The following is a 24,720-nucleotide window of genomic DNA, read 5'->3' on the forward strand; positions in this document are numbered from 1 at the left end:
ATTATACAAAAAAAAACAAAAAACTATTGACTTTCAAGTGAAACAAATGGTACCTACGTAATTGTCAGGTCTCAAATAGTAACATATCTAAAAATTACGAAAAACGATAAGGTAGAAAAATAATCCCTACAATGAATGCAACTTTGTGTGTGTGTATGAGAGAGAGTTTCTTATAGGCTCCGAAACGGCTGGACAGATTTTCTTTAAAATTTACAGAACTTTAGTGTATGTCTGGGAATGATACTAGTTAAGTTTTGTCTCAGAATACCCCTGATAATTACTGATAATCGAACCCGTTATTTTAATTTATCTATCATCAGTAAAGCCATTTTTTCCATGTTGTCACTTAGCAACAATGATAGAACAACTAACTGTTAAATTCTACTGTAGGTAAGTTGATAGCGTTTTTTTTTTTTTTTTTTTTTTTGCATGATGTGGTCTGTAGGTTCAAACCCCGCACATAAATTTCTTAACATTTTTTTTTTTGTCAATTGGAAAGAAGTTTATAAGATTGGAAAATTTACATGTGTGTATACTTTTAAAATATTTATTATTTTTGCAATATAAAACTGGAATATTACGGTACTTTAATTAAACTTTATAATTGATTATAGAAAAAAAAAAAAAAAATCGTAAACTAAGCAAAGATGATTTCTTTGTCAAAAAAAAAAAAAAAAAATACATTTGAATTTCATTGAAGTCACTTAATATAATAAAACTTCAAATAAAACTTTTTTTTTTAACCAAGTTTGCTTTAAACTAAGTGTTTGGTATGAAATAAATTTTTTCTTTTATCAAAAATTCACAGACAAAAATACCTCAAGCAATTACAGTTCAAACGTTTTTATATTAAAAAAATGTTCTTAAATTTAACACCTCTCTCCTGCCGGGCTACCTACTGTTGTTTTTATATTTCTACATTCAATAAATTATATGTACATATTTCGTGGTTTCTTATGGTAACTCTCTCCCCAAAACAACTCTATATTTAGAAATTTTAAAGCATCAGACTTGATAATTGTATTGAATTGTAAATTTAAAACAGAATTGATAATTGTATTGAAATTGGAAATTTAGAACAGAATCGGTAATTGCATCGGAATCAGAAATTTTGAACAGAATTGGTAATTGTATCGGAATTGGAAATTTAGAACAGAACTGGGGAAAAATATTGGAATCATTCCATTACTATTGATAATCATGTGTGCTTCTACTCTCAACTTTTATTTTCATCTCATTTTTTTTTAATTTCTAAAATAAAGAGGACGTGTTTATGGATATCTAGTGTGAATGCTGACCCTATAATATTCTAAAAAAAAAAAAAAAAAAAAAAAAAAAAAACTTATAAAAAGTTGTGTTTGATCTTGGTATAAGTCTTTGTGTACACTTGTATCCTTGGTAAGCGATAATAATAAAAAAAAAAAAAAAATCGATAATTTAACATCAACAATTCCAGATGGAAATAGAGGGAAATCTAAAGGACGTCATAAAATTCATTAAAGCATTTAATCCTTGTTGAAAACGAACTTGAATTTTGTAACTTTACATATTGATTTTTATAACAAATACATTTTCTCTTTATCGTTCAAACACGGTAGAGTTTGAATAGATGGTTAAGAGTTAGTTCTAAATGAGTAAACCTGCTCTAAAGCTTCACCTCTCACTCATTTGGAGATCAAATTTCAAACAATTTTTACAGTTCATAGTTCAGCTTCTCAGCTATATTCTGCAATAAAAAAAAATTCAATTTTTGTTCAGAAACAAAAGTTATAAAATTACTAGTGTTCAAAAGTTCTCAGAATTTGTAAGGAATGGAAGGACTTTTTTTTTATTGGCTGTTGATTACCATAGCAATCAAATCTGTTACGTTACCTCAAATTGGCTGGGAATGGTGGAGATGATGACATAACAGAATATAAAAAAAAACTTAATTCACAGGTAACAAGTGTAACAGAGAGAAAATATTATTTCAAAACAAAGCCAGGAAAAATCATGGATTACATAGAAAAATGTGAGCATGAAAAGTCGTATGGTTAAGATTAAACATGGAAAAGTAAAAGGATGAGTTGTTAAAACTGGAAAAGAAAAAGACAAGATATTCTAGTAAAAAATATAATAAATTTATAATTTAAAACATTACAGTATTAAGAATTGATTATATAATGTAAAATTAAATTTAAAAAATTCTTAATACTGCAATTGAGAAGTGATACACGAATTACCATTAGCGTATAAGCGATGCGCTTTGTGTAAACAAATCGAGCAGAGGTAGTTTGGACGATGTCAAAACATCGTTAAACTCATGACTCATGCAGCAGCCGCCATTAGCGTAGGGGTTAGGAGCCTTGACTGTCGTACAAACGGTCAGGTTTCAATCCTGGCTTGAGGTAGTTGCCTGTCTAGCCGCACTGATGAGCTGTGAAACAGCGAAACAGTACTGTATGTGGATGACTATATATATATATATATATATTTGTTTTAGTAATGCTTTTTCAATTATATTTCACTCTTTGAGTAAAGAAACCTTTTTGTTTAAAAGCTCAATGTATGTCAAATATAACAACAGAACAAAAAAAAAGAATAACAGTACAGTTACAAGGTATATATAAGTTTTTTTTAGATATAATTTTTTCCTTGCCTCTAGAAATTAGGAGGGAGAGTCATGGTGGAAATGATATATCGCCAGTGCAGGCGACAATGTTGATAATTGAAATAGGATGTTTGTCGTTATTGTCTCGTTGCCATTTGCAAAATTATTTGAAAAGAATTTTTCTACCGATTAACTTTCAATGGATCTGCAAAATCTCCACACATATGCACAAGAATGCATACGCATATACCAAAATGCACACACATTTGTATGCATGCGCATACACACAACCAAATATGTATTTATTTTTTATGTCTGCTGTTTTTAAATAAATTTTTTTAAGTTTTGCATTAAAATATTTTTTAATCTATTAAAGGTTTTCGCAAAGTTAGGTTTAACTTTATCTTAATCTTAAGTATGTAGCATCAATGTTGTAAAAAATCTCTCTGTATATATATACTAGCAGGCCACCCAGCATTGCACAATCATAAAATATGCATAAATATCATATTTTAATTAATTACAGAAACTGAAACATGTGCATTCAAGTATTGTTTTTTTTCTAAACCGTTCACTTCTTGTAAGTATAAAAAAAAATACTCAAACTGAGATGGAAACCCTGACTTAAAGACACTGAGTCTAGTACGATAACCATTATACCAGCAAGACAGGATCTTCAAAAGGTGTTTTTAAACTACTTATTCCTAACATAAATAATCTGTAATTATAACTATTCACGCATTCGTGAAACAGCAAACAGATAAAAATCAGACAACTCCCACATACTAATTTTTAAATTTTTACCCCTTAGCAGCCCTTTTTTCTGATGAAAAAGTTTTCTATGTGTCTGAATATCCCATATACCAAATTTTAAGACTGTAGATCAAAAATTTGTTGAGTATATAGGTTGAGAAGTGTCCTTACATATTCTCACACACACACACACACATATATATATATATATATATATATATATATATAGATAGTAATTTATAAAATATATATGGCGATTAAGCTACACTGAATATTCTGCGTTTCATCCAACTATAGGATTCGTCAGGCTTATGCGCCATATATATTTTATAAATTACTAACTAGCTCTACCTACGTATTGAGCACTTTTGAAGTAAATACTTAAAGTTTACGCATAAATCTATACTTTCATATATTAAATTTATGTGAATAAATGAAGTAGTTATATTATATATATATATATATATATATATATATATATATATATAAATAAAAAGAGGGCTTTTTCAGACCTGTTAATGTCCAGACGTTGGTCAATTTGCATAGGCTCCTCATCGTGTTCATATAATTTTATTAATAAAAAGCTCTACTTATATATTCAGTACTTTTGAAAAAATATTGGATTTTGTTCGTTATCAATATCTTGTTTGCTTTGTTTTTTTTCATTTCAAACATAAAGATATCATCTTGAATGTTTATGGATATCCAGTGTGAATGCTGACCCCACAATATTCTAAACACACCTAATACAAAACTATCACCATTAATAAATATTCTTCAAATTTCAGTTTCCTTGGGGTATTTCAAAAGGCTTTAGGGGACATAACACAAACAACCTTCGATTTGAAAATTCAAATTTTCAGATTTACATTGACATTGATCCATAGTCATGATGTGCTTATTAAACAGTTTTCTAAAATCATGCAATCGATTTTCATCAAAACTGGAATAAGGATTCTAGACATAAGGTTTAGTAGATTTCTATCTTTGTAATGGGACATAAAAGTGGTGCAAAATTGTTTAAGGAATAAATTTTACCCGTCCTGGAACGGGTATTCTTCTAAGTAATATATAGGGTGTTCAAAAAGAAGCTGACGGATAAAAAAATTCATAACTTCTGTAATTTTTAATATTTTTCGTTTTTCAGAGCATCTAGAGTAACCCTAGCAAAGTCATCATGAGTCGCGGATATTTATCATATCCGTCAGCTTCTTTTGGGACACCCTGACTATCTCTGATGGAATTTGAACACTGCGTGCAGAAATCACAGCCAATCCTCCCTGAATGCTCCAAAAAAGCTAATAAAATATTCACAAAACAATCTTATTTATTATTTTTTTTCTTTTAAAAAGACAAAACTTTGAAGATAAAAAACAAAACAACTCATATTTTACAATCTTTTATGTTTTGTTTTGAGTTTTTTTGTTTTTTTTTTCTATAACAGAAAAACCACAGCTCCTGGTATTACGAACCAAATAATTAAAAAAAAATAATGAAAATATGCACAAATAAAAAAAAAATAAAAAAAGAATGGGATGAAGATTGTGGGGTAGGACAAAAAAAGCAAAATATATTTCAAACTCCGCCTGCTGTTTTTGAAGCCAGTCAAATAACAGAAAATACCCCTCCCACCCTCCCACACGCATTTGTGGATATTTTTTTTCTTCTTTTTTTTTACTCAGATTTCCAAAATGACAATTCCAACCTTTGCATAATGGCCGGAACTGATATTTCTAAATGTTTAAAGTCTGATCTATTTTTAAATGTGTGGAAGTCACTGTTATATAATTGGTTTGTCGATTACAGCCACACCGGCGTAACTACGACCAGTCATCATAGAAGATGGCAGAAGTGTCCATTTATTAGTTTTTACGTCATAACATTCAACCGAGCCAAGGTTTGAAGAGCCATCATCTCCTCCAATCACATAAAGAAGTCCGTCGTTAGTCACCACCCCTGAAAGAGAAAGAAAAAAATTTCACTTATACATGCACACATACTTTTTACAAATCTTATTCACCCCAAACAAGGTACAGTCCTAAGGGGCCACTATTTGGGACCATATCTACAGAAACACCATATAGGGAGTTGAGCAGCGAGATGTCTACATTACACTTGAACTTCTGCATAGATGAATGATGGCTTTGTAAAGATATAGGATACTGTTAGGTGTAAGCAACTTTCTAGCATGGTAGAGAGAGCCCACCTTCTTTGCAGCAACCTTGGCTATGACTTCAATGTATTTGTTCCAATTCATGTTGCCTGTGAATGTTAAACTGATGCGTTTGAATGAAAAACTTTCAGGTATCATAAGTCATCGCAATCAGTGGTAATATATTAGTTTTCATTGACTTAAAATTTACCTTGAAATCGGATTTCAAAATTATTTCTCACCTTCAGTGTTATTTTCACAACGTTTCAATGTAATCACCAACCTTCTTCAGATGTATCGTGTCAAACTTGGAAATGTTCCTATCAAACTTGGAAATTTGAATGGAATTTCAAACAGAATCTTTTATTTACTTCACGGGGGTAGCATGCTCTTGTTCCATCAGCCACGATGTTCTAAGTAATTTGCAATTGTATTTTTCACTCACCCACACTGAGAATTGAACCTTCAACCTTCAGGAGAATATCACTCTTACAACGGATTTTTCCAAATACTCTAACCATTGTGCCTTTAGTACTTGGAAAAATCAATTATAAAAGTGATATTTTCCTGAAGGTTGAAGATTCAATTCTCAGTGAGAGGGACCGAAAAAATACAATTGTATTGCCAACACTAATGATTGAACCTTCAACCTCCAGAAGAGTGTCAGTTAGAACTGAATTCTTTTTTACTTTTGTTGTTATGCCATGGGTCCTTGCAGATTTTTGAGTTTGACAAGATATACCTAAAGAAGGTTAGAAGATATACCCGAGACGTGAAAATAACATTCAAGATGACAACAATAGTCTGAAGAATTTAAATTATACAAAAAGATTTTTTTTTATTGCAATTTCACCCCAAACAAGGCACATTGCCACTTTGATGTAGGGGGTTACTATCAGGGACATAAGCTACAGACATACTATGTGGGGAGTTGGACAGCAAGATGTCGGTTCACGTTACACTTGAACTTCTGCATGTCAGTACAGTTGGGGAAGCAGGAACCTGGCAGGGAGTTCCAAAGTCTAGTTGTTCTGGAGAAGAAACTACAGGAGTAGAAGGCTCTCTTACATCTCGGGATCTCAACTGTGAAGGGGTGGGATTTTGCTGCTTGTCGGGTTTGTCGGGGGTACTTACGTAGAGGGGGCAAAGTGTTTGCAGTTCGTCAGAGCATTCACCATTGAAATACTCGTAGAACAGGCAGAGGGATGCTACATTATGTCGATGGGACAGAGGCTGACGCTTAGATGACAGTTCAGGACCTATTAGGTTGGCGATTCTCTTTTGAACCCTGTCTAGGAGTGAGAGACTAATAGCAGATGCACCAGCCCAAATATGACAACAATACTCCATACATGGGCGAATGGTGGCCTTATAGAGGTACAGGATACTTTCGGGTGTTAGTAGCTTTCTATCACGGTAGAGAGAACCTACCTTTTTCGCAGCGATCCTGGCAATGCTCTCAATGTAATTGTCCCAACTCATGTTTCCTGTGAACGTTCGGCCGAGGAGTTTAAAAGATGCACTTTCAGATAAAGAGGCTTTGGCCATTTCTATTGGTGGTAGAAAAGGTTTCTTGTAATTATTGAAGGAAACAAGTTTAGTCTTGGCAGCATTGAATGTGACCATCCATTTTTGTCCCCATTCCACTACAGATTGGAGATCATTCTCTAGTGTTTTTGCCATTTCTCTAGATATGTGTTCATTTGTTTTCCTGTCATGTCAGTTATAAAGAGTGGTTTCATTAGCATATATACCCATCTCATAGACAATTTTGTCAGGGAGGTCATTTATGAATATTAGGAATAATAGAGGTCCAAGAATAGACCCCTGGGGCATTCCAGCATCTATATCATATTGTTTGGATGTACAACCATCGATGACAACCTGGATTTTTCTCTTATCTAAGAAGGATTTAATTATGTTAAGTATTCTTTCAGTGATACCGTATGATCTGATTTTCGTGAGAAGACCTTCGTGCCATATCCTGTCAAAAGCCTTAGATATATCTAGAGCTACCGCTCTACCATCCCCTGCTTTGTCAAGTGAATGGTATATATGCTTAGAGATTACAGTTAGGATGTCTGCCATGGAACGGGCTTGCCTAAATCCGTATTGTTGGTCGGTCAGAAGTTTAGCATCTGTAAGGTGATGGACTAGAGATTGGTTAATAATGGACTCAAATATTTTGGCAAAAAGTGGGAGGAGGCTAATGGGGCGGTAATTTACTGGGTCAGTTCTTTCGCCAGAATTCTTGAATACTGGTACCACAGAAGCAGTTTTCCAGCAGGCAGAGAAAGCAAGATTCCTTAAGGCATTTGTTGTAAAGAGCACTTTTTTAATAGTGCAGCCGGGATGAGATCAGGTCCACATGCTCTTGAAGTGTCAAGATTTTTTATGATGGCATGCACCTGAGCAGGGTGATTTCCAGATCGTCTAGTGTGGCGTCTTTCCGCAAAGGAAAGTCAGGTAGGGGGTAGTTTGCAGGGTCCAGTGTGGAGTTGGAGACGAAATCTGTGGTATGCATGCTGCCTTTGCTCGATGGCAGCTGCACATGTGGAAGTAAACCATTGGGGACAGTGGGGCTTTCTATAAAACTTCCGCGTGGGAACATGTGCTTCAATTGCTGTTTTGAACCACTCAGTGGTCTCATGTGCGCACTGTTCAGCAGGAAGTGAGGAGATATTTCGCCATGGGGCGTCTCTGATGAGATCCCTGATGCCTTCCCAGTTGGCCTTTTTATAATATCTCGTTGTTTTGAATAATGGCTCTTCCGTTTTGATTCTAGAGTTTAGTGCAATTTCAACTATTATCACTACATGATCAGCATTCCCAAGTGGGCTGTGGGCATTCGTAACACAATCATTGGGGACTGTGGTCAGAAACAGATTTAATAGTGATGCGTGTTCTTGCTGGTCAGGGAAACGGGTTGGAAACATAACCGTCTGTGATAGGGAATGAGATATAGGGAAGCTATGTGTTGTGCTACCAGCTGCTACTAGATTCTCAACTAGGGGTAACTTTACTCCTAGAGGGGGTAAAAAATTTTATAGTTGGGGGTAAATAATTGAAGTCCTTGATAATTTAAAAATAATTTTTTTTTTTCAGATTGTGTCATGTCTAAAAAACGTGTACACGTGGATTTATATGTACAATATGGATTTGACTTTGTTGTTGTGTATAAAACGATTTTATCTTGACCTTAATGTTTTTCTGTCGCTTTACGATGGCTATAATTTTTGTTATGGGAGTAGGGGGTAAATAGAGAAATATATAAAGCTGACAGATCAATGATGGAGGAAAGATTGAGAATGTCTGCCCAAGATGGTCAACAGATGTAGATGAGGGATGTGGGTGTAACGTTTGGAATACAACTGTGATTGTTTTGATGATTTCAAGTTCAAGATGAGAATGAAAGTATAAGCATTGTTTTTATTTTAAGGTATAGCGAGTGAGAAAGGTGTCAAAAACGATTTCAGAATTAAATCAACCACCAACAGAAGATTGGAGAAAAAGATTAGAGCAAGACTTACAATCAAAGTGAGTAAATATCCTACATCTTACTGATCCCAGCTAATGTCGGGAAGGTGAGAGTGTAGTAAAAATAATGTTTACTTTCTGCTTCAAATAAATTATAACATGTAAAAAGAAAAATACTTTTGTTTTCTTGATTTCTATATTTAGGAACCATTAACGAACAAGGAGATAACATACATTTGTAAATCCTGGTAAAAAAGATAAGGTCCAGAAGCCAAGACTCATCCCACAGTGGTTAAGTATGTCCATGCTTAAGAAATCTTAGACACAAAAGTTTAAAAGTGTATTTTAGTTGTGTCACATGTCACTTGCAAGGTAAGTGGAGATGGTCAATCTCCGATCAATGGAAAGTCTGGATGGTCTATGTCTAATCAATATTAGTGGAGAGTGTCCATCTCCCATCAACATATGTAGTGAGGGTGAATCTTCCATCAAGATTAGTTGGGAGGCTGAATCACTGATCAAGCTAACTACGGACAGTTTATCTCACATGAATGTAAGTGGGTAGGATGAAATGAACATTAGTAGAGAGAATTTATCAATCTAAGTGGGGAGGGTCTATCTTTCACTGAAGTTAATTGGAAATGGTCAATTTCTATCAAGATAAATTTATCTCTTTCAAGGTATGTGGGGAGGGTTTATCTCTATTAAAGTGTGCAAGAAGGGTCTTTGTCCAATCAAGTTAATTGGAGATCGTCTATGTCAAATAAAGGTAAGTCGGGGGAGGGAGAGGGTCCAATCAAGTTAGACCACCCACAGATAACTTGATTGGATATAGATTATATAGAGATGGTCTATGTCCAATCAAGTTAAATAGAGATGGTCTAGGTTCAATCAAGTTAATTGCAGATGGTTTAGGTCCAATCAAGTTAATTGCAGATGGTCTATGTCAAGTTTATAGGATTATATAGAGATGGTCTATGTCCAATCAAGTTAAATAGAGATGGTCTATGCCCAATCAAGTTAATTGATGGTCTATATCCAATCAAGTTAATTGTGGATGGTGTATGCAAGTTAATTGGAGATGGTTTATGTCCAATCAACTTAATTGGAGATGGTCTATGTTTAATCAAGTGAAGTCGGGAGTGTCTATCTTCAAACATTTAGGTGGGATGAACTAGTATCATGTAAAAAAAATATTTTTTTAAACTTAAATGAAAAATGTAACTTGAAGACATCATTTTCTTCTTTCTTAATCCACCTTCTAAAGAAGAAAAAATTATGAAAAAAAAATAAATAAATAAATACTTACCTGCATTTCTTCGACATAAATGCATATGTGAAACTGGTGACCATACATTTTTTTCTGGATTATATACTTCCACACTTTTTCGTACTAATGGACCATCATGACCCCCAACAGCATATAAAAGACCATCTAAAACACCAACACCTACAACAATAATCAGAGTAAACCTAGCATGAGAACTTGAGAAAGCAAATCAATTGGACTGACAATTTTTAGAAAGTCAAATTTGTTGTTATGAATAGTTTGGATCAAATACAGTTGAGGTACCCTTTTTTTTTTTTTAATTACATTTTCACTCCAAACAAGGCACATTGCCACTTTGATGTAGGGGGCTACTATCAGGGAACCAGGCTACAGGGGTGTACTAGGTGGGGAGTTGGGCAGCAAGATGTCGGTTCACGTTACACTTTAACTTTTGCATGTCAGTACAGTTGGGGAAGCAGGAACCTGGCAGGGAGTTCCAAAGTCTAGCGGTTCTAGGGAAGAAACTACTGGAGTAGAAGGCTCTCTTACATCTAGGGATCTCTACTGTGAAGGGGTGGGATTTTACTGCTTGTCGGGTTTGTCGGGGGTATTTACGTAGAGGGGGTACAAGTGCTTGCAGCTCGTCGGAACATACACCGTTAAAGTACTTGTAAAACAGGCAGAGGGATGCTACATTGCATCAATGGGACAGAGGCTGAAGCTTGGATGATAGTTCAGGACCTATTAGGTTGGCGATTCTCTTTTGAACCTTGTCTAGGAGTGAGAGACTAATAGCAGATGCACCAGCCCAAATATGGCAACAATACTCCATACATGGGCGAATGGTGGCTTTATAGAGGTACAGGACTTTCAGGGGTCAGTAGCTTTCTAGCACGGTAGAGAGAACCTACCTTTTTCACAGCGATCCTGGCAATGCTCTCAATGTAATTGTTCCAACTCATGTTTCCTGTGAACGTTAGGCCGAGGAGTTTAAAACATGTGCTTTCAGATAAAGAGTCTTTGGCCATTGTTATTGGTGGTAGAGAAGGTTTCTTGTAGTTATTGAAGGAAACAAGTTTAGTCTTGGCAGCATTGAATGTGACCATCCATTTTTGTCCCCATTCCACTACAGATTGGAGATCATTCTCTAGTGTTTCTGCCATTTCTTTAGATATGTGTTCATTTGTTTTCCTGTTATGTCTGTTATAGAGTGTGGTGTCATCAGCATATATACCCATCTCATAGACAATTTTGTCAGGGAGGTCATTTATGAATATTAGGAATAATAGAAGTCCAAGAATAGACTCCTGAGGCATTCCCGCATTTATATCATATTGTTTAGATGTATGGCCATCGAGGACAACCTGGATTTTTCTCTCATCTAAGAAGGATTTAATTATGTTAAGTACTCTTCCAGTGATACCGTATGATCTGATTTTCCTGAGAAGACCTTCGTGCCATACCTTGTCAAAAGCCTTAGATATATCTAGAGCTACCGCTCTATCCTCCCTGCTTTGTCAAGTGAATGGTATATACGGTCAGAGATTACAGTTAGAATGTCTGCTGTGGAACGGGATACCTAAATTCATATTTTTGGTCGGTTAGAAGTTTAGCGTCTGTAAAGTGATGGACTAGAGATTGGTTAATTATGGACTCAAATATTTTGGCAAAAAGTGGGAGGAGGCTAATGGGGTGGTAATTTGCTGGGTCAGTTCTTTCGCCAGAATTCTTGAATACTGGTACCACAGAAGCAGTTTTCCAGCAGGCAGGAAAGCAAGATTCCTTAAGGCATTTGTTGTAAAGTTTGGAGAGGATTGGAGCTACTTCGGGGAGCACTTTTTTATTAGCACAGCCGGGATGAGATCAGGTCCACATGCTTTTGAAGTGTCAAGATTTTTTATAATGGCATGCACCTGAGAAGGGGTGATTTCCAGATCGTCTAGTGTGGCGTCTGTCCACAAAGGAAAGTCAGGTAGGGGGTGGTTAGCAGGGTCTAGTGTGGAGTTGGAGACGAACCGACTGGCAAGCATGTTAGCCTTCTCGGTTGCTGAGCAAACAACCTCATGATTGTTGGATAGTGGAGGAATTGTTGATTGCCCATTATTTACTACACTGTTGTAGATTTTCCAGAAGTCACGGGTTCCTAATTTCTGTGCCTCAATGCGTTTTTTGATGGTTTCAGTAAATTCTCTCTTAGCTGTCGCTACTCCTTTCTTACAGTTACTTCTGGCTTCTATATACTTCTGTCTGTTTGAACTGGACTTATGTCAGTTAAATCTGTGGTACGCATGCTGCCTTTGCGCGATGGCAGATGCACAACTAGAAGTAAACTATTGGGGAGAGTGGAGCTTGCTATAAAATTTCCGCGTGGAGACATGTGCTTCAATTGCTGTTTTGAACCATTCATGGGTCTTATTTGCGCACTGTTCAGCAGGAAGTGAAAAGATATTTCGCCATGGGGCGTCTCTAATGAGATCCCTGATGCCTTCCCAGTCTGCCTTTTTATCATATCTCATTGTTTTGAGCAATGGCTCTTCCGTTTTGGCTCTAGATTTTAGGGTGATCTGGAACAAACAACCAAAAGGACATTTTTTTTTTTAACAATTTTTTCATTTTAATTTTTCTTTTCTTTAGCTCAACGCTCTCCATCTCTCCTCATACCCTCGTCCTCTCTCACTCTTAATTATTTACATCGTTCATCCCTTTCACTACCTCTCTTATCACTTGCTCCTTATTTATGCTGTTTCATTTCGCCATCTAGAACATTTACAATGCTTAGTTTTCAACTTTGCATAGATTTTCTCAATGATTTGCTAAAGAATAGAAAGAACACTAAATGTTTATCGTCATACAATAAAGTCGCATTTTTCCTTTCACAATACGACAAATAGATTATATTAAGATTTTAGGTTAGAAAAAAAATCTTGTAATCAGACAAACAAATATTTTGATTTCACTCCAAACATCTCAAGTCATGTTTGTGCCGAAAACTTTCAACACAGGCAATAAACATTGACAAGATTGGTATCGTTAGAAAGATCGATCTCTCGGATGACAAATATGTAAAAATTGACCAAAAAGATTAATTCTGTGCTGGCCAACTGGGCTGTTTTTTGCAAGGAGAGGTCAGTTTTTGCATCAACATTTTCGCAAGTCATTCATGCCTAGCGATCTCAATGTATATTTAAAATGCGTTATTTTGAAGGCTTGTGGCATTATAATGCACTGTGGGCGAGACAGCTAACGTGTTTGCTTTTTTTCACCTATCTTTTTTTTCTTTCCTGTCTACTGTGGCTAATTCCTTTTTTTGGGGGGGGGCTTGCATGAGTACTCGCTGCTATTTTGATTGAAGTTTTTTTTTTTTTTTTTAGAGCTGACAGGGGGTGGTCTCAATAGCCTTACTATACCACCTCTCCACATCTCAGCAATGCCAGGTACCCATACCAGTTTCATATAAGAGAGAGAAAAAGAAAACAAACAAACAAAACAAAACAAAAAAAACTGTCCAATTTCCTGAAGATGAATATTTTACTATTCAAAAATTTGGAAGGAAAAAAAAAAAAATTCAATTTTATTTCTAATAAATAATATTCATTAAAAACAATTTCACACTCATCTGGTCTTTTTAACCATTAAATCTTAATTTATTATTGAGTGTTTCAAACAGTGAATGACTTTTTTATTAAATGGATTATAATTTATGTTTTTCATGTTTTTAGATTTTTATATTAGATGATTAGTATTATTCCAAATGCTATTCTCATCGTCAGTATTATTCCTTCAACATTTTGGTTGATGTAACTTCCGACATCTTCAAGTGTATCTTGTCAAACGCGGGAATCTTTTTATCAAGCTCTGAAAATCTGCACAGAGTTTCAAACAGAACTCTTCATCTAATGCACGGGGATAACATGTTCTCATTTGGTCAGCCATGACCAAATGAGAACAAGTAGAAGTCATAGGTAATTCAAAATCTTCTTTTTTTTTTTTTACATGGGGGTCACCACTTATCAAGGCCCGGAGGCCACTCAAGGATAAGGGTTATTGCGTGTACAGTAATCAATGAGGTAGTATTGTAGTAATCATTAGTATTGGGGGTTTTGATAGAGTGTCTTACTTAAGGGGGCGATTTGTCAGATTTGTCTGAGAAAGAAGCTCTGCTCATAGAATCTATGTTTGGATTTAGGCACAGATAAAGAGTGGGGAAAATTATTGACAGTAGTTTCAGCCAGACGGGTGTTTATCGTGAAAGATTGGTGAGGGTGGAAGAGAGATTGGAGCTCAGACGAGCACTTGCCATGGAAATAACGATAAAACAGAGACAGGCTCACAACATCTCTTCTGTGGGAGAGAGGTTGCAGGGAAGAGAAAAGGGCATCCCCCACTAAGCCACGAAGTCTATTTTGTACTCTGTCAAGGCAGGATAGGCTGTTTTTACCAGCTCCTGCTCAGATGTGGCAGCAGTACTCCATCCTCGGACGTACTTGGCTTTTATACAGATAGAGAATTGCATCAGTAGTGAGATATCTTCTGGAGTGGTAGAAGGATCCCACCATTTTCCCAGTATCCCTGGCAACAGATTTGATGTAAGTGTTCCATTTCAGATCAGGAGTAAAGGTCAAACCCAGAAGCTTTTATTCTTAGTATTGCCTACAATTGCTAATTACTTAAAACTCCTATCCAGTCATAGCTGATCGAATGAGAGCATCATACTCTCATGAATTAAATTAATGTTCCGTTGAAAATTTTATGCAGATGTAAGAGTTAGACAGAAAGATTGCAGAGTTTGACAAGAGACATCTCAAGATCGGATGTTACGTCAGCTGAAATGTTGTGCAAATAACACTCAACATGAAAAAACAGTAGTCCAAATAATTCAAATAATATATGAAAGCAATACCTGCACCACTACGCCTGCAAGACATTTCTGCAACAGGGCGCCACGTATTTGTCTCTGCATCATGACACTCAACCGTACTTAAGCACTGTCGAGAACAGCCATCATAGCCACCCACTGCATACAACAGACCTACAAAAGTAAAAAAGGGTCAACACAGTAATAAAAGCAGAGAAGGTATAAATATGAAAAGCAAATTTTATATAATTCAGATCGATTATTCGAATAGGAATCAGTTTCCAAATACAAAAATAAAGCTCAATATTTTAGAAGATACAACAGAGCTTAGAAGAAATAAAGTATTAAATTCAAAATTAAACCATTTTATAATTTCAGAACAAAAAGTTTGATGCAAGTATATACCTGCCTCCCCCCCCCCACTCCATGGAAACTCCAAAATACCTAAAGAAAAATAGTGATGTCTGTGACAAAAAGAAAACCACATAAATTGATCAAATTTTATGGCTAAACTATAAGCAACGATCTGCCAACACCATTTTGTAGGACAAGGGAGATAATTCCAAATAAAACTTTAGTGAGATTTTAGAAAGCCATTCTTAACATGAGGAGAGGCTATGAATTCAAATTAATTGCTTAAAAATGATTTTCTTCATAAAAATTAAACTACTTAATCTACATGATTTTTGGTGTACAATATTTTATTTCCGTCACATATGTATATTATAAATATTTTTTTTTATCTTTGATTTTTCAGGTGAGGAGAAGGTACGAGTTATGGACTGGCACGAAAGATTTCTTTTACAAATGTTTCTAGCAGAGTTGTTGATAATGGAAAACATCAGTTGGCTATCCAATGTTTTTCCTTAATTTTGATATTTTTCGCTTCAAGTATTTGATAGTGCTTTCAATATTATCGCAACATCTCTTCTGTGGGAAAGAGAAAAAGGCATCCTCCACTAAGCCATGACGTCTATTTTGTACTCTGTCAAGGCAGGATAGGCTGTTTTTAGCAGCTCCAGTCTAGATGTGGCAGCAGTACTCCATCTTTTGACATACTTGGCTTTTATACAGATAGAGAATTGCATCAGTAGTGAGATATCTTCTGGAGTGGTAGAAGGATCCTACCATTTTCCCAGCGACTCGGGCAACAGACTTGATGTACATGTTCCATTTCAAATCTAATTTACAGAGTTTAAATTAAATTTCTTCCATCTTTGCTCTATCCCAAATATTGAGGGTTTTTTTTTTTATCTGGTTAGGATTGTCCTATAAATATTTATACTTGCTTTCTATAAATAATTATACTTGCTTTAAGTTTAGAGAATTATTCAATTTGTAAACTTGAAAAAAATTTTGGAAATTTGTATATATATATATATATATGTGAGAGAGAGAGGTTTTTGTAATTCCATGGAATAAGGAAATAATTATCTTGTATTCTTTGTGTGCAAATGTTCTAAATCATAATTTGCAAAATTTTAACAAGTTTCAAATAATACTATATATATATATATATATATATATATATATATATATATATATATATATATATATATATATATATATATGGTATGTTATGGTTCCTGAGGTTGTTACACAAATAATACTTACATACACACATGTATAAATTTCTAATAATAATTGTCAATACATGTAAAAAAGATATTCGTTGTGCTTTGATTGAATAAATTTTAAAATATCAGATTGAAATTTTTTTTTACTTACCTGCAACAACACCAACTCCTACACTGCTTCGTCTGATGCTCATAGAGGCTATAGTTCGCCACATGTCTGTCTTTACATCATAGCATTCTACACTGTCTAATCCTGAGGATAAATAATAATTTTTTATACCAAAACAGTCAAGTTATTCAGGATAACTAAACAGATTGCAAAGATAAATATGGATTTTGTTCGTGAGAAGTGTTTTCAAAATGACGAAGAAAACAAAAAATTATGTGAATGTGTTTTCGTGCAACTCAGAAGATCTTGCAAGTTTCAGCAATAATATCAGTTTTAAGAATTTAGAAAAAACAAATGGTATGAGATTATTTCATCGTTTTGTTTTACGGCATATCAACCCTTTTTGGATTCAGCTGTTTTGGTAAAAGTTATGTTTCAAATTGTTTATATCTTCAAATATTTATTCACAGTGTTTAGTTTGGTTGTTTTGTAGAGAAAATTTTTTTTTTGTTTTTGACTTTGCAGAACACGATTGAGTTTTGCAAAGGGGGAAGAAAATAAAAGTGATAATATTAATGTTTGGTGCATAAGCCAGGAAGCCAATATCTCTAAGAAGCCTGATTTGGTAGCACCAAAGAAAGACTGTGAATAAAGCTACAAGATCATCAAGCATTAATGTAGAAAGAGATAGTAATGACTAAACTATGAATAGTTCACACTCATGTCACTCACTCACATCTACTAAAAAGAGAAGAAGGTGCCTATTTGCATAAGGTGTCAGGAGTCCTACACAGTACATCATATACTGACGGGCTGCATGGACTTTAAATGCACCCAAATGAAGCACTACCAGGAGAATAGTCTAAGGGAGATATTTAACAAAATTGATCCAGAAAAAATTACTGAATTCCTGAAAGAGATTAAAATATACAACAAAATATAACAAAAGATTATACAAGAAAGACTAAAAACAATTAAGCAACATCTAACACATTACAATTAATGTTTCAGCATTAAATGACCCAAAAGTGGTTAATATATCATAAAACAAAACAAAAACATTGTGGATCTGAAGAAGCTTTTGACAAAGTGCAAAAAGATGTTATCTGGTGAGTTTTGTGTAAACTAATGGCAAACTAGTGGTTAGTGAAGGTTACTCCAGCAATGTAAAGTAATGCTATAAGTTGTGATAGATTTAGCAGCATATTCAGTGACAGTTTTAATGTTAAAATAGGAATATATCAGGGTTCTATACAAAGTCTGTTACTGTTAATTTGTGTCTTAGAAGCATTGTCTAAGGAATTTTGTATAGGTTGTCCAGAAGAGATGGTGTATGCTAATGACTTAATACTTGCTTGTGAAACAATGGAAAGTCTACTTAATGAATTAAAGACTTGGAGAAATGCTATAGAATGTCTTAAAGTAAACGTCACCAAGAGCAAAGTGATGATCAATAATCATAGTGTTGGAAAGCCGCCAGAAAGCAGGAAGTTGCTCAGTTTGTGGAAAGAGCGTGTATGAGCATGTGGAAAAATATAAGGCCTTGGCTAGTGAGGATATTAGCAGCAGTAGCCGGAAAAAAGACATATGCAAATTAGAAAGTGTGTGCAAGCTTGCAAGAGAAGAAAAAGGAAAGAAAAGGACACCACCTGGGCAGAGAAGCAAAGTGTACGCCAAAGAAAATGGACATGTAAAATCAAAGATGAGAATGGGCCACCTGTGGTCAGCATGTGGTCGGAAGAAAGAGAAACAGAACCAAGTTAGATGGACATGTGGCAGTGAGAGCTTTTTTTTTAAGTCGTGTCGAGACGGGAGAGTAACAGTAATAAAAACTTTTCTAAAAAAAAGGAAATAATGCTGACCTGGATTTTTATTTATTTCTTTACAGTTTTATTTTTATGAATTACTAAATTAAAGTGTTACAGCAATGTTACAAAGGAAGCTGGGTGCAATTCAGTTCATTGTGGTATTTGTAAGCATTTGGTATGCAAAAAGTGCAATCGAATTACTTTAGAAGTGAGAGATGATAACCAATTTATGTGTAAGAAGTGCGAAATAATATAAGAGATGGATTAGAATTCAGATGTGGAGAAAGTATAAATATTTTCTTAGAAGAAATTAAGGGTAGTCAATAATTGAAATGACAATAAAAGGAAGACTCCTGGACAACACCATAAAAATACACTGAGTATATGTGTGCTAGGATTATCATCTTTCATTTTTATCTTCCCACAATGCAGTGCACTTCCTCCTTTCATCTAATAAATTTTCTTCTCCAAAAGTTTTTGTTTCTTCCATTCAGGCAAGGGCCGGGATATCCATACTTTCATTTTTCAGGTACTTATGTAAAATATGGACAGTTTTATCATAGGAATATTACAGGCAGGTTACATAAACTGATGGAAGGTACTAAAACACTTATCCAATGAAATTGCAAACGATATCTTTAGTTTATTAAAGCGTTAGGTGAAAATACAGTATAGTTAAAAGGCCCCTTCTCCATCCCCCTGTTAAGAATGGCTTTCTAAATAATATCGTCTTAAGTAAATAAATTTTTTTTTTCATTTGGCACCCTCCAGTGGTTTACGTAATCTGCTCAGAATATGCCAATGATATCGTGGTTCATATTCTGCATACTATTTTTTATTACATGATATTCTAATTTCAGCATATGAAGAATTTGACAATTACCATGACTCTTTGGTGCCCCTATTTACTTACCTCTCCACAAGGACAGAGTTAAACACAAAGTCGGTTTTTAATACAATGAAAATCTAGCCCCCCCCCCAAAAAAAAACAAGGAGCTCTCTAGATTGGAACAAAAATTAAAATAGACCCATCCCTCACTGACCAAAGAAAGAAAAGATGAAGTACAGCATCACAACAGGTACTACACACTGTTCTTAACTCAAAATCAGTTACATTGCCCACTATTCAAAATTTTGTGAAAATTAGTACATTATTTTTTGTGTAATTTTATTAACAAACAAACATGAATGCCATATTTCTGTCCACCTCATGGCAAGTAATAACGTTAAAATATGTTGCAAAAAAAAAAAAAAGGGGGGGGGGGTTAAAAAACAAACCTGAAGATCCATCGAAACCTCCGACGGCATAAATAAGGTCATTGAGCAATGCCACTCCTAACGTGCTTCTGCGAGCCTTCATACTCGGACACGATACCCATGTGTCTTTAACCGGATTATAAGCATCCACCGTCCGAACACGCAACGATCCACTGAATCCTCCGACAACAAAAACCTGACCATTTATCACAGCAACACCTGCATGAAAGTCAAACAGAAAACCAAAGTTTTATTTTTTTTAATAAAACAAAAACTAATTAAAAAAAATGCAAACAAACATCACTGGATTTGAGTCTTTCCTTTTTCCCTCATCCCTATAATGCTGAAATACATAATTTAGATATTTTTATCCTTATCTTTTTTTTTTATATAATATTACCATTTATCAAGGCCTAAAGACCACCCGAGGATAAAGGTTAATGAGTTTATCAGAACAGTGAAACAACAATGTAGGAATTGGTAACAATGGTTGATGACTATTCAGAAATAAGATTATTTAAGAGGATGGCTCAACAGGAATTTGTTAACATTAGACTTGAAAATGACAAAGCTATAGTCAGCCAGCAAGCAGCCCCATGGTATTGTGTTCCACAGGTGCGCAGTTCCTGGAAAGAAACTTTGCTCATGGAATTTTTGTTTCGTTTTAGGTACACAGAGGAAGAAAAGAAAATTATTTTCAGTGGTTGTAGCTAAACAAGTTATGTTTTACAGCATTGGGGGGATAATAGGTTGGAGTGGTTGTAGCTAGAGTTCATGCTGTAAATATTTTTTGATGGCTTTCACAGGAGAAGAGAACCATAGATTGGAGCTTAGTTGAACACCTACCGTTAAAATAACAATAGAGCAGAGAAAGACTAGTAATGTCTCGTGTGTGAGAAAGAGGTTATAGCAAAGAGAAAAGAACATTTCAAACTTGGTCTTATATTCTGTCAAGGCAGGAAAGAGTATGCAAAGTGGCACCTCCCCATATGTGGCAAAAATACTCCACATTAGAATGTATTAGACTCTTCAATAAATAGCTGATTGTCTCCTGAGTGAGATACTTTCTGGAGCGATAGAAAGATCCAACTGTTTTTTTCAGTGTCCTTAGCAACATATTTGATGCAAGTTTTCCAATTGAGATCTAGCATAAAGATCAGTCTTAGAAACTTGTCAAAGCAGAGAGAGATTCATTTCAATTTGGACGAAGTGAGGATTGGAGCATTGCTGATGAAAAGAGAGAAGCTTGATTATGTCTTTGTTATGTTGGATATCAGTTGAGAATAACAAATAATAAATGTTAAGGGTGTGAATTCCATATAAAAACGTTCATTTAATCTGAATATAATAAAATATGCATCAAGTGCGCTTGAAAGCCAAATCACAACGTAATATTAGGAAAATAAACAAATATTTTGTTTGAAATTGATAACATAAATATATTTCGGAGCTATACTACATCTTCAGTATGTTTTCTTTTTCTTTCTTTCCACGTAAAGTTGAAGAAAGAAAAGTAAAGAGCCGCACGTTGTATCTCAGCGGAACATACTGAAGATGGAGTTTAGCTCTGAAATATATTTATATTATAAATTTTAAGCAAGTAAAATATTTGTTTGTTTTCCTAATATTACGTTATGATTTGGCTTTCAAGCGTACTTGATCCGTATTTTATTTTATTCCAATTAAATCAACGTTTCTATATGGAATTCACACCCTTGACGTTATCCTCACGTTGCCTACACACTGTTCCAACATTTCAAAATACAACCGCTGCGATACAAGAATCCTGATGTTTATGGTTTAATCGCTGTTCCTATTCTTCCATTGCAGTCTGTAAATTTATGTCTTGTTTCAGTTTTGAGACGATTTAAGTTTTTAGTTCTGTCTTTTGGTGATGCCAGACGATAAACAAATGTAGACATTAGGATTTCTTCTCTGGTAATTCTTGGCACGAGTGCACTTTAATTAAGTAGAAGTATTTTTTTTGTTTTCATTTTTGGAAGAATTCTAATAAGGAAAAGAGGAGGACAATCCAAATTTTAATCATTTTTTCAAAACAAACTTTTCTGGTAATTCAAAACAAGTTCAGTAAAGCAATGATATACAGGGTGGAATGATTAAGTCGTCGCCCTAAAAAAAAAAAACAAAAAAAAAACACTATAGCTTTATTTGAAAACGTTTATTGAAAAAATCAATTTAGGTAACTTGATTATGTAGTAGACCTGACATCTATTCAATGTAGCCACCTTTAGCTTCAATCACCGCCTCAATAAAGGTTTGGAATTGGGAGCATATCTTTTCTACAAGCACCGGCAGGAGCTAGGCGGCGATCAGACTGGCTTTGGGAGGTCATGTTGGTGATGTTTTCAACATATGACCAAATGAAGTAGTCCAGCGGATTCAGGTCAGGGGAGTGGGGGACAGTGTGAAAAGGGTATAAAGTTGTAGCACTCCTCCTGAAGCCAAGCTTGGGTCTCTTTGGATTTGTGGGGCAGCACCAAGTTCTGCCAGCAGTCACATGATTGCACCAAGGGATCACTACACTCTTCAGCATATTCAGGTACACTTCGGTGTTGACTTTCAGACTTTGAAGATGTTAGGTGAAACATCTTGAAACCACACCAAAGACCATAAACGTGACCGTGGTTTTCAACACCCTGAGCACATCCTTGTTATTCATGGCAATCCAGCGATGCATTTTGAGGGTGCTGGCAATGGCCCTGTTGTCATAACTTGGATCAGTAGAGAGCATGAGTTGTACAGTGGCGCATCTCTGATCTCATTCGTTGAACATTGTGTCACTTTCAGACATGATAGAAAGCTCCTATTGGGATTTGTACACAACTGGCCAACTAGTAGATGATTTGCAACAAAAAAAAAAAACAGTGTTCATCAAATGGAAATGGAATCATGTCGTCTTTTCTAGGGTAACAATTTTATCGTTCTACCCTTTAACACAACAGAAAACTTTACTTACCAAAACATTTATTAAATTTAATTTTTCTTTTTTAATTTACTATATCAGCAACAATATCTCAAAATAAATTTTTATTTTAGTTTACAAATAAATTCAATATTTCAGAATAATTTTAAAATAAATAATTATTCAAAATGTTCAAATGAAACATAACTCAGTTTAAAATATTATAAAATAGAATGAATATCTTTTTATAACTTTTGCTTATTTGTTATTAGAGCAAAATTAAAAAATTTAAATATTGAATTTAAACTGAAACCAATAGTATCTACTTAACTGTCATGTCACAGTAATGAACATATCCAAAAAATTTAAAAAAAACGATAAGGTAGAAAATTAATTATTAATGGAACAGACAATTAGCGAAAATTGAATTTTCCTAAATTGGCCTAAGATTTTTCAGAAAATAATTACCTCCCCTGTTACGATTTGAACTCTATTTTTTAGCAAAAATGATGCAAAACTGTTCTGTTTAGAGAATTAATTATACTTGTCCTGGGACAGGTATTCTCCAAGTTCATAAAATAAAAAAGTTCTCTTACCACATCGGCAACGACGTAAAGGCATTTCTGCTAATTGGAACCATCGTTCTTCCTTGAAATCATAACATTCTACACTTTTAATGGCCTTCGGGGCTTGTCCTCCAAACACAAGTAAAAGCTAAAAAAAAATATAAATATAAAATGGCTTCTCATGATCCATTTATAGTGATGAATAATAAAATAAATTTATGGTGCTCATAAAATATTGAAGGTGGAAATCGCATTCCAAGTAAAAACTCTGATATACTTACGTATACAACAATAAATATCTTCACCAAAAATTTGGAAAAATTATTGAGTAAAATTTTAATTAAAAATAAAAATCGGTTTTATCATATTTTACTGATCTGCCATTCATTATTACTTGGTTAAATGACAAACTGATTTATCTCCCCTTGATTTACAGGATTTCTGCTTTTATCAATAGCAAATCGGCAAAATAGGATAAAACTGATTTTTATTTGTAACTAGCATAGCTACCCAGCATTGCCCGGGTGCCGAGAGGTGGTATAGTAAGGCTATTGAGAAACCCAGCCATAAAAAATAAAAAATGTTTCAATCAAAATAGCAGCGAGTACAAAAAAAAAAAAAAAAAAAAAAAAAAAATTTGCTGCAGTAGCCAGGCTTGAACCTGTAACATGAAAGAGGAAAAGGAGGTGAAAAAGCAAACATGTTAGCCGAGTCAACCCACGGCACACTTGTGATGTCACGGCTTTCAAAATAACGTCTTTTAAACATACATTGAGATCGTTAGGTATGAATGACTGGCAAAAATGTTGATGCAAAAAGTAACCCCTCCTTACAAAAGCAGCCCAGTTGATGGCCAAAGAATTAATGTTTTTGGCAAATTTTTGGATATTTGTCTCTGAGAGATTGATCTTTCTAATGATACAAATTTTGTCAGTGTACATTGCGTGTGTTGAAAGTTTTTGGCAGACATACAAACACACACACATACTAACAAATTTTTCTTATTTTGTCCATTTGTGATTCATTATACATGGTTAAATGACAGGCTAACTTATCTCCCTTTGTTTTATGGGATTTCTACTCTTATCAATAGTAGATCGTCAAAATACGATAAAACTAATTTTTATTTTTAATCATAAGTGTACACAATTTTTTTAATTTTTGGTGTAGATATTTATTTTTGCCTGATACATAAGTTTATCAAATAGTTTTCTCTGTTAATTTTTCTGGAACTGTGATTTTCACCTGTTTAACTGGAAGTTTAAACTGTGTCCCTATAAGCATCAAGTTGTTTTATCATGGAAATTATGTGCGTTTGTACTTAAAACAACCAAAACTGTCATTAAGTCATCATTTCTTTACTTAAAACTAATTTACACTATC

The 24,720-nt window shown here is 34.4% G+C and overlaps 1 protein-coding gene across 2 annotated transcripts in view; it reads right to left on the reverse strand.

Annotated features, from left to right (window-relative positions):
- Window positions 1–4,729: 4,729 nt before the first annotated feature.
- LOC145294087 (kelch-like protein 3) overlaps window positions 4,730–24,720 on the reverse strand; it is a 102,030-nt gene continuing 82,039 nt past the window's right edge. For both annotated transcript variants that reach the window (XM_080141147.1, XM_080141148.1), the window contains exons 7-12: window positions 23,368–23,485; window positions 19,870–20,067; window positions 16,826–16,927; window positions 15,143–15,271; window positions 10,282–10,422; window positions 4,730–5,299 (exon numbers count right to left, since the gene is read on the reverse strand). In XM_080141147.1, coding sequence (XP_079997273.1) covers window positions 5,124–5,299; window positions 10,282–10,422; window positions 15,143–15,271; window positions 16,826–16,927; window positions 19,870–20,067; window positions 23,368–23,485 — 864 coding nt within the window. In that variant the 3' untranslated portion in view covers window positions 4,730–5,123. The remainder of the gene's footprint in view (window positions 5,300–10,281; window positions 10,423–15,142; window positions 15,272–16,825; window positions 16,928–19,869; window positions 20,068–23,367; window positions 23,486–24,720) is intronic.

Source organism: Euprymna scolopes, chromosome 15, assembly GCF_053919585.1.
Source record: "Euprymna scolopes isolate OS-2025 chromosome 15, ASM5391958v1, whole genome shotgun sequence".
Lineage (NCBI taxonomy): Eukaryota > Metazoa > Mollusca > Cephalopoda > Sepiida > Sepiolidae > Euprymna > Euprymna scolopes.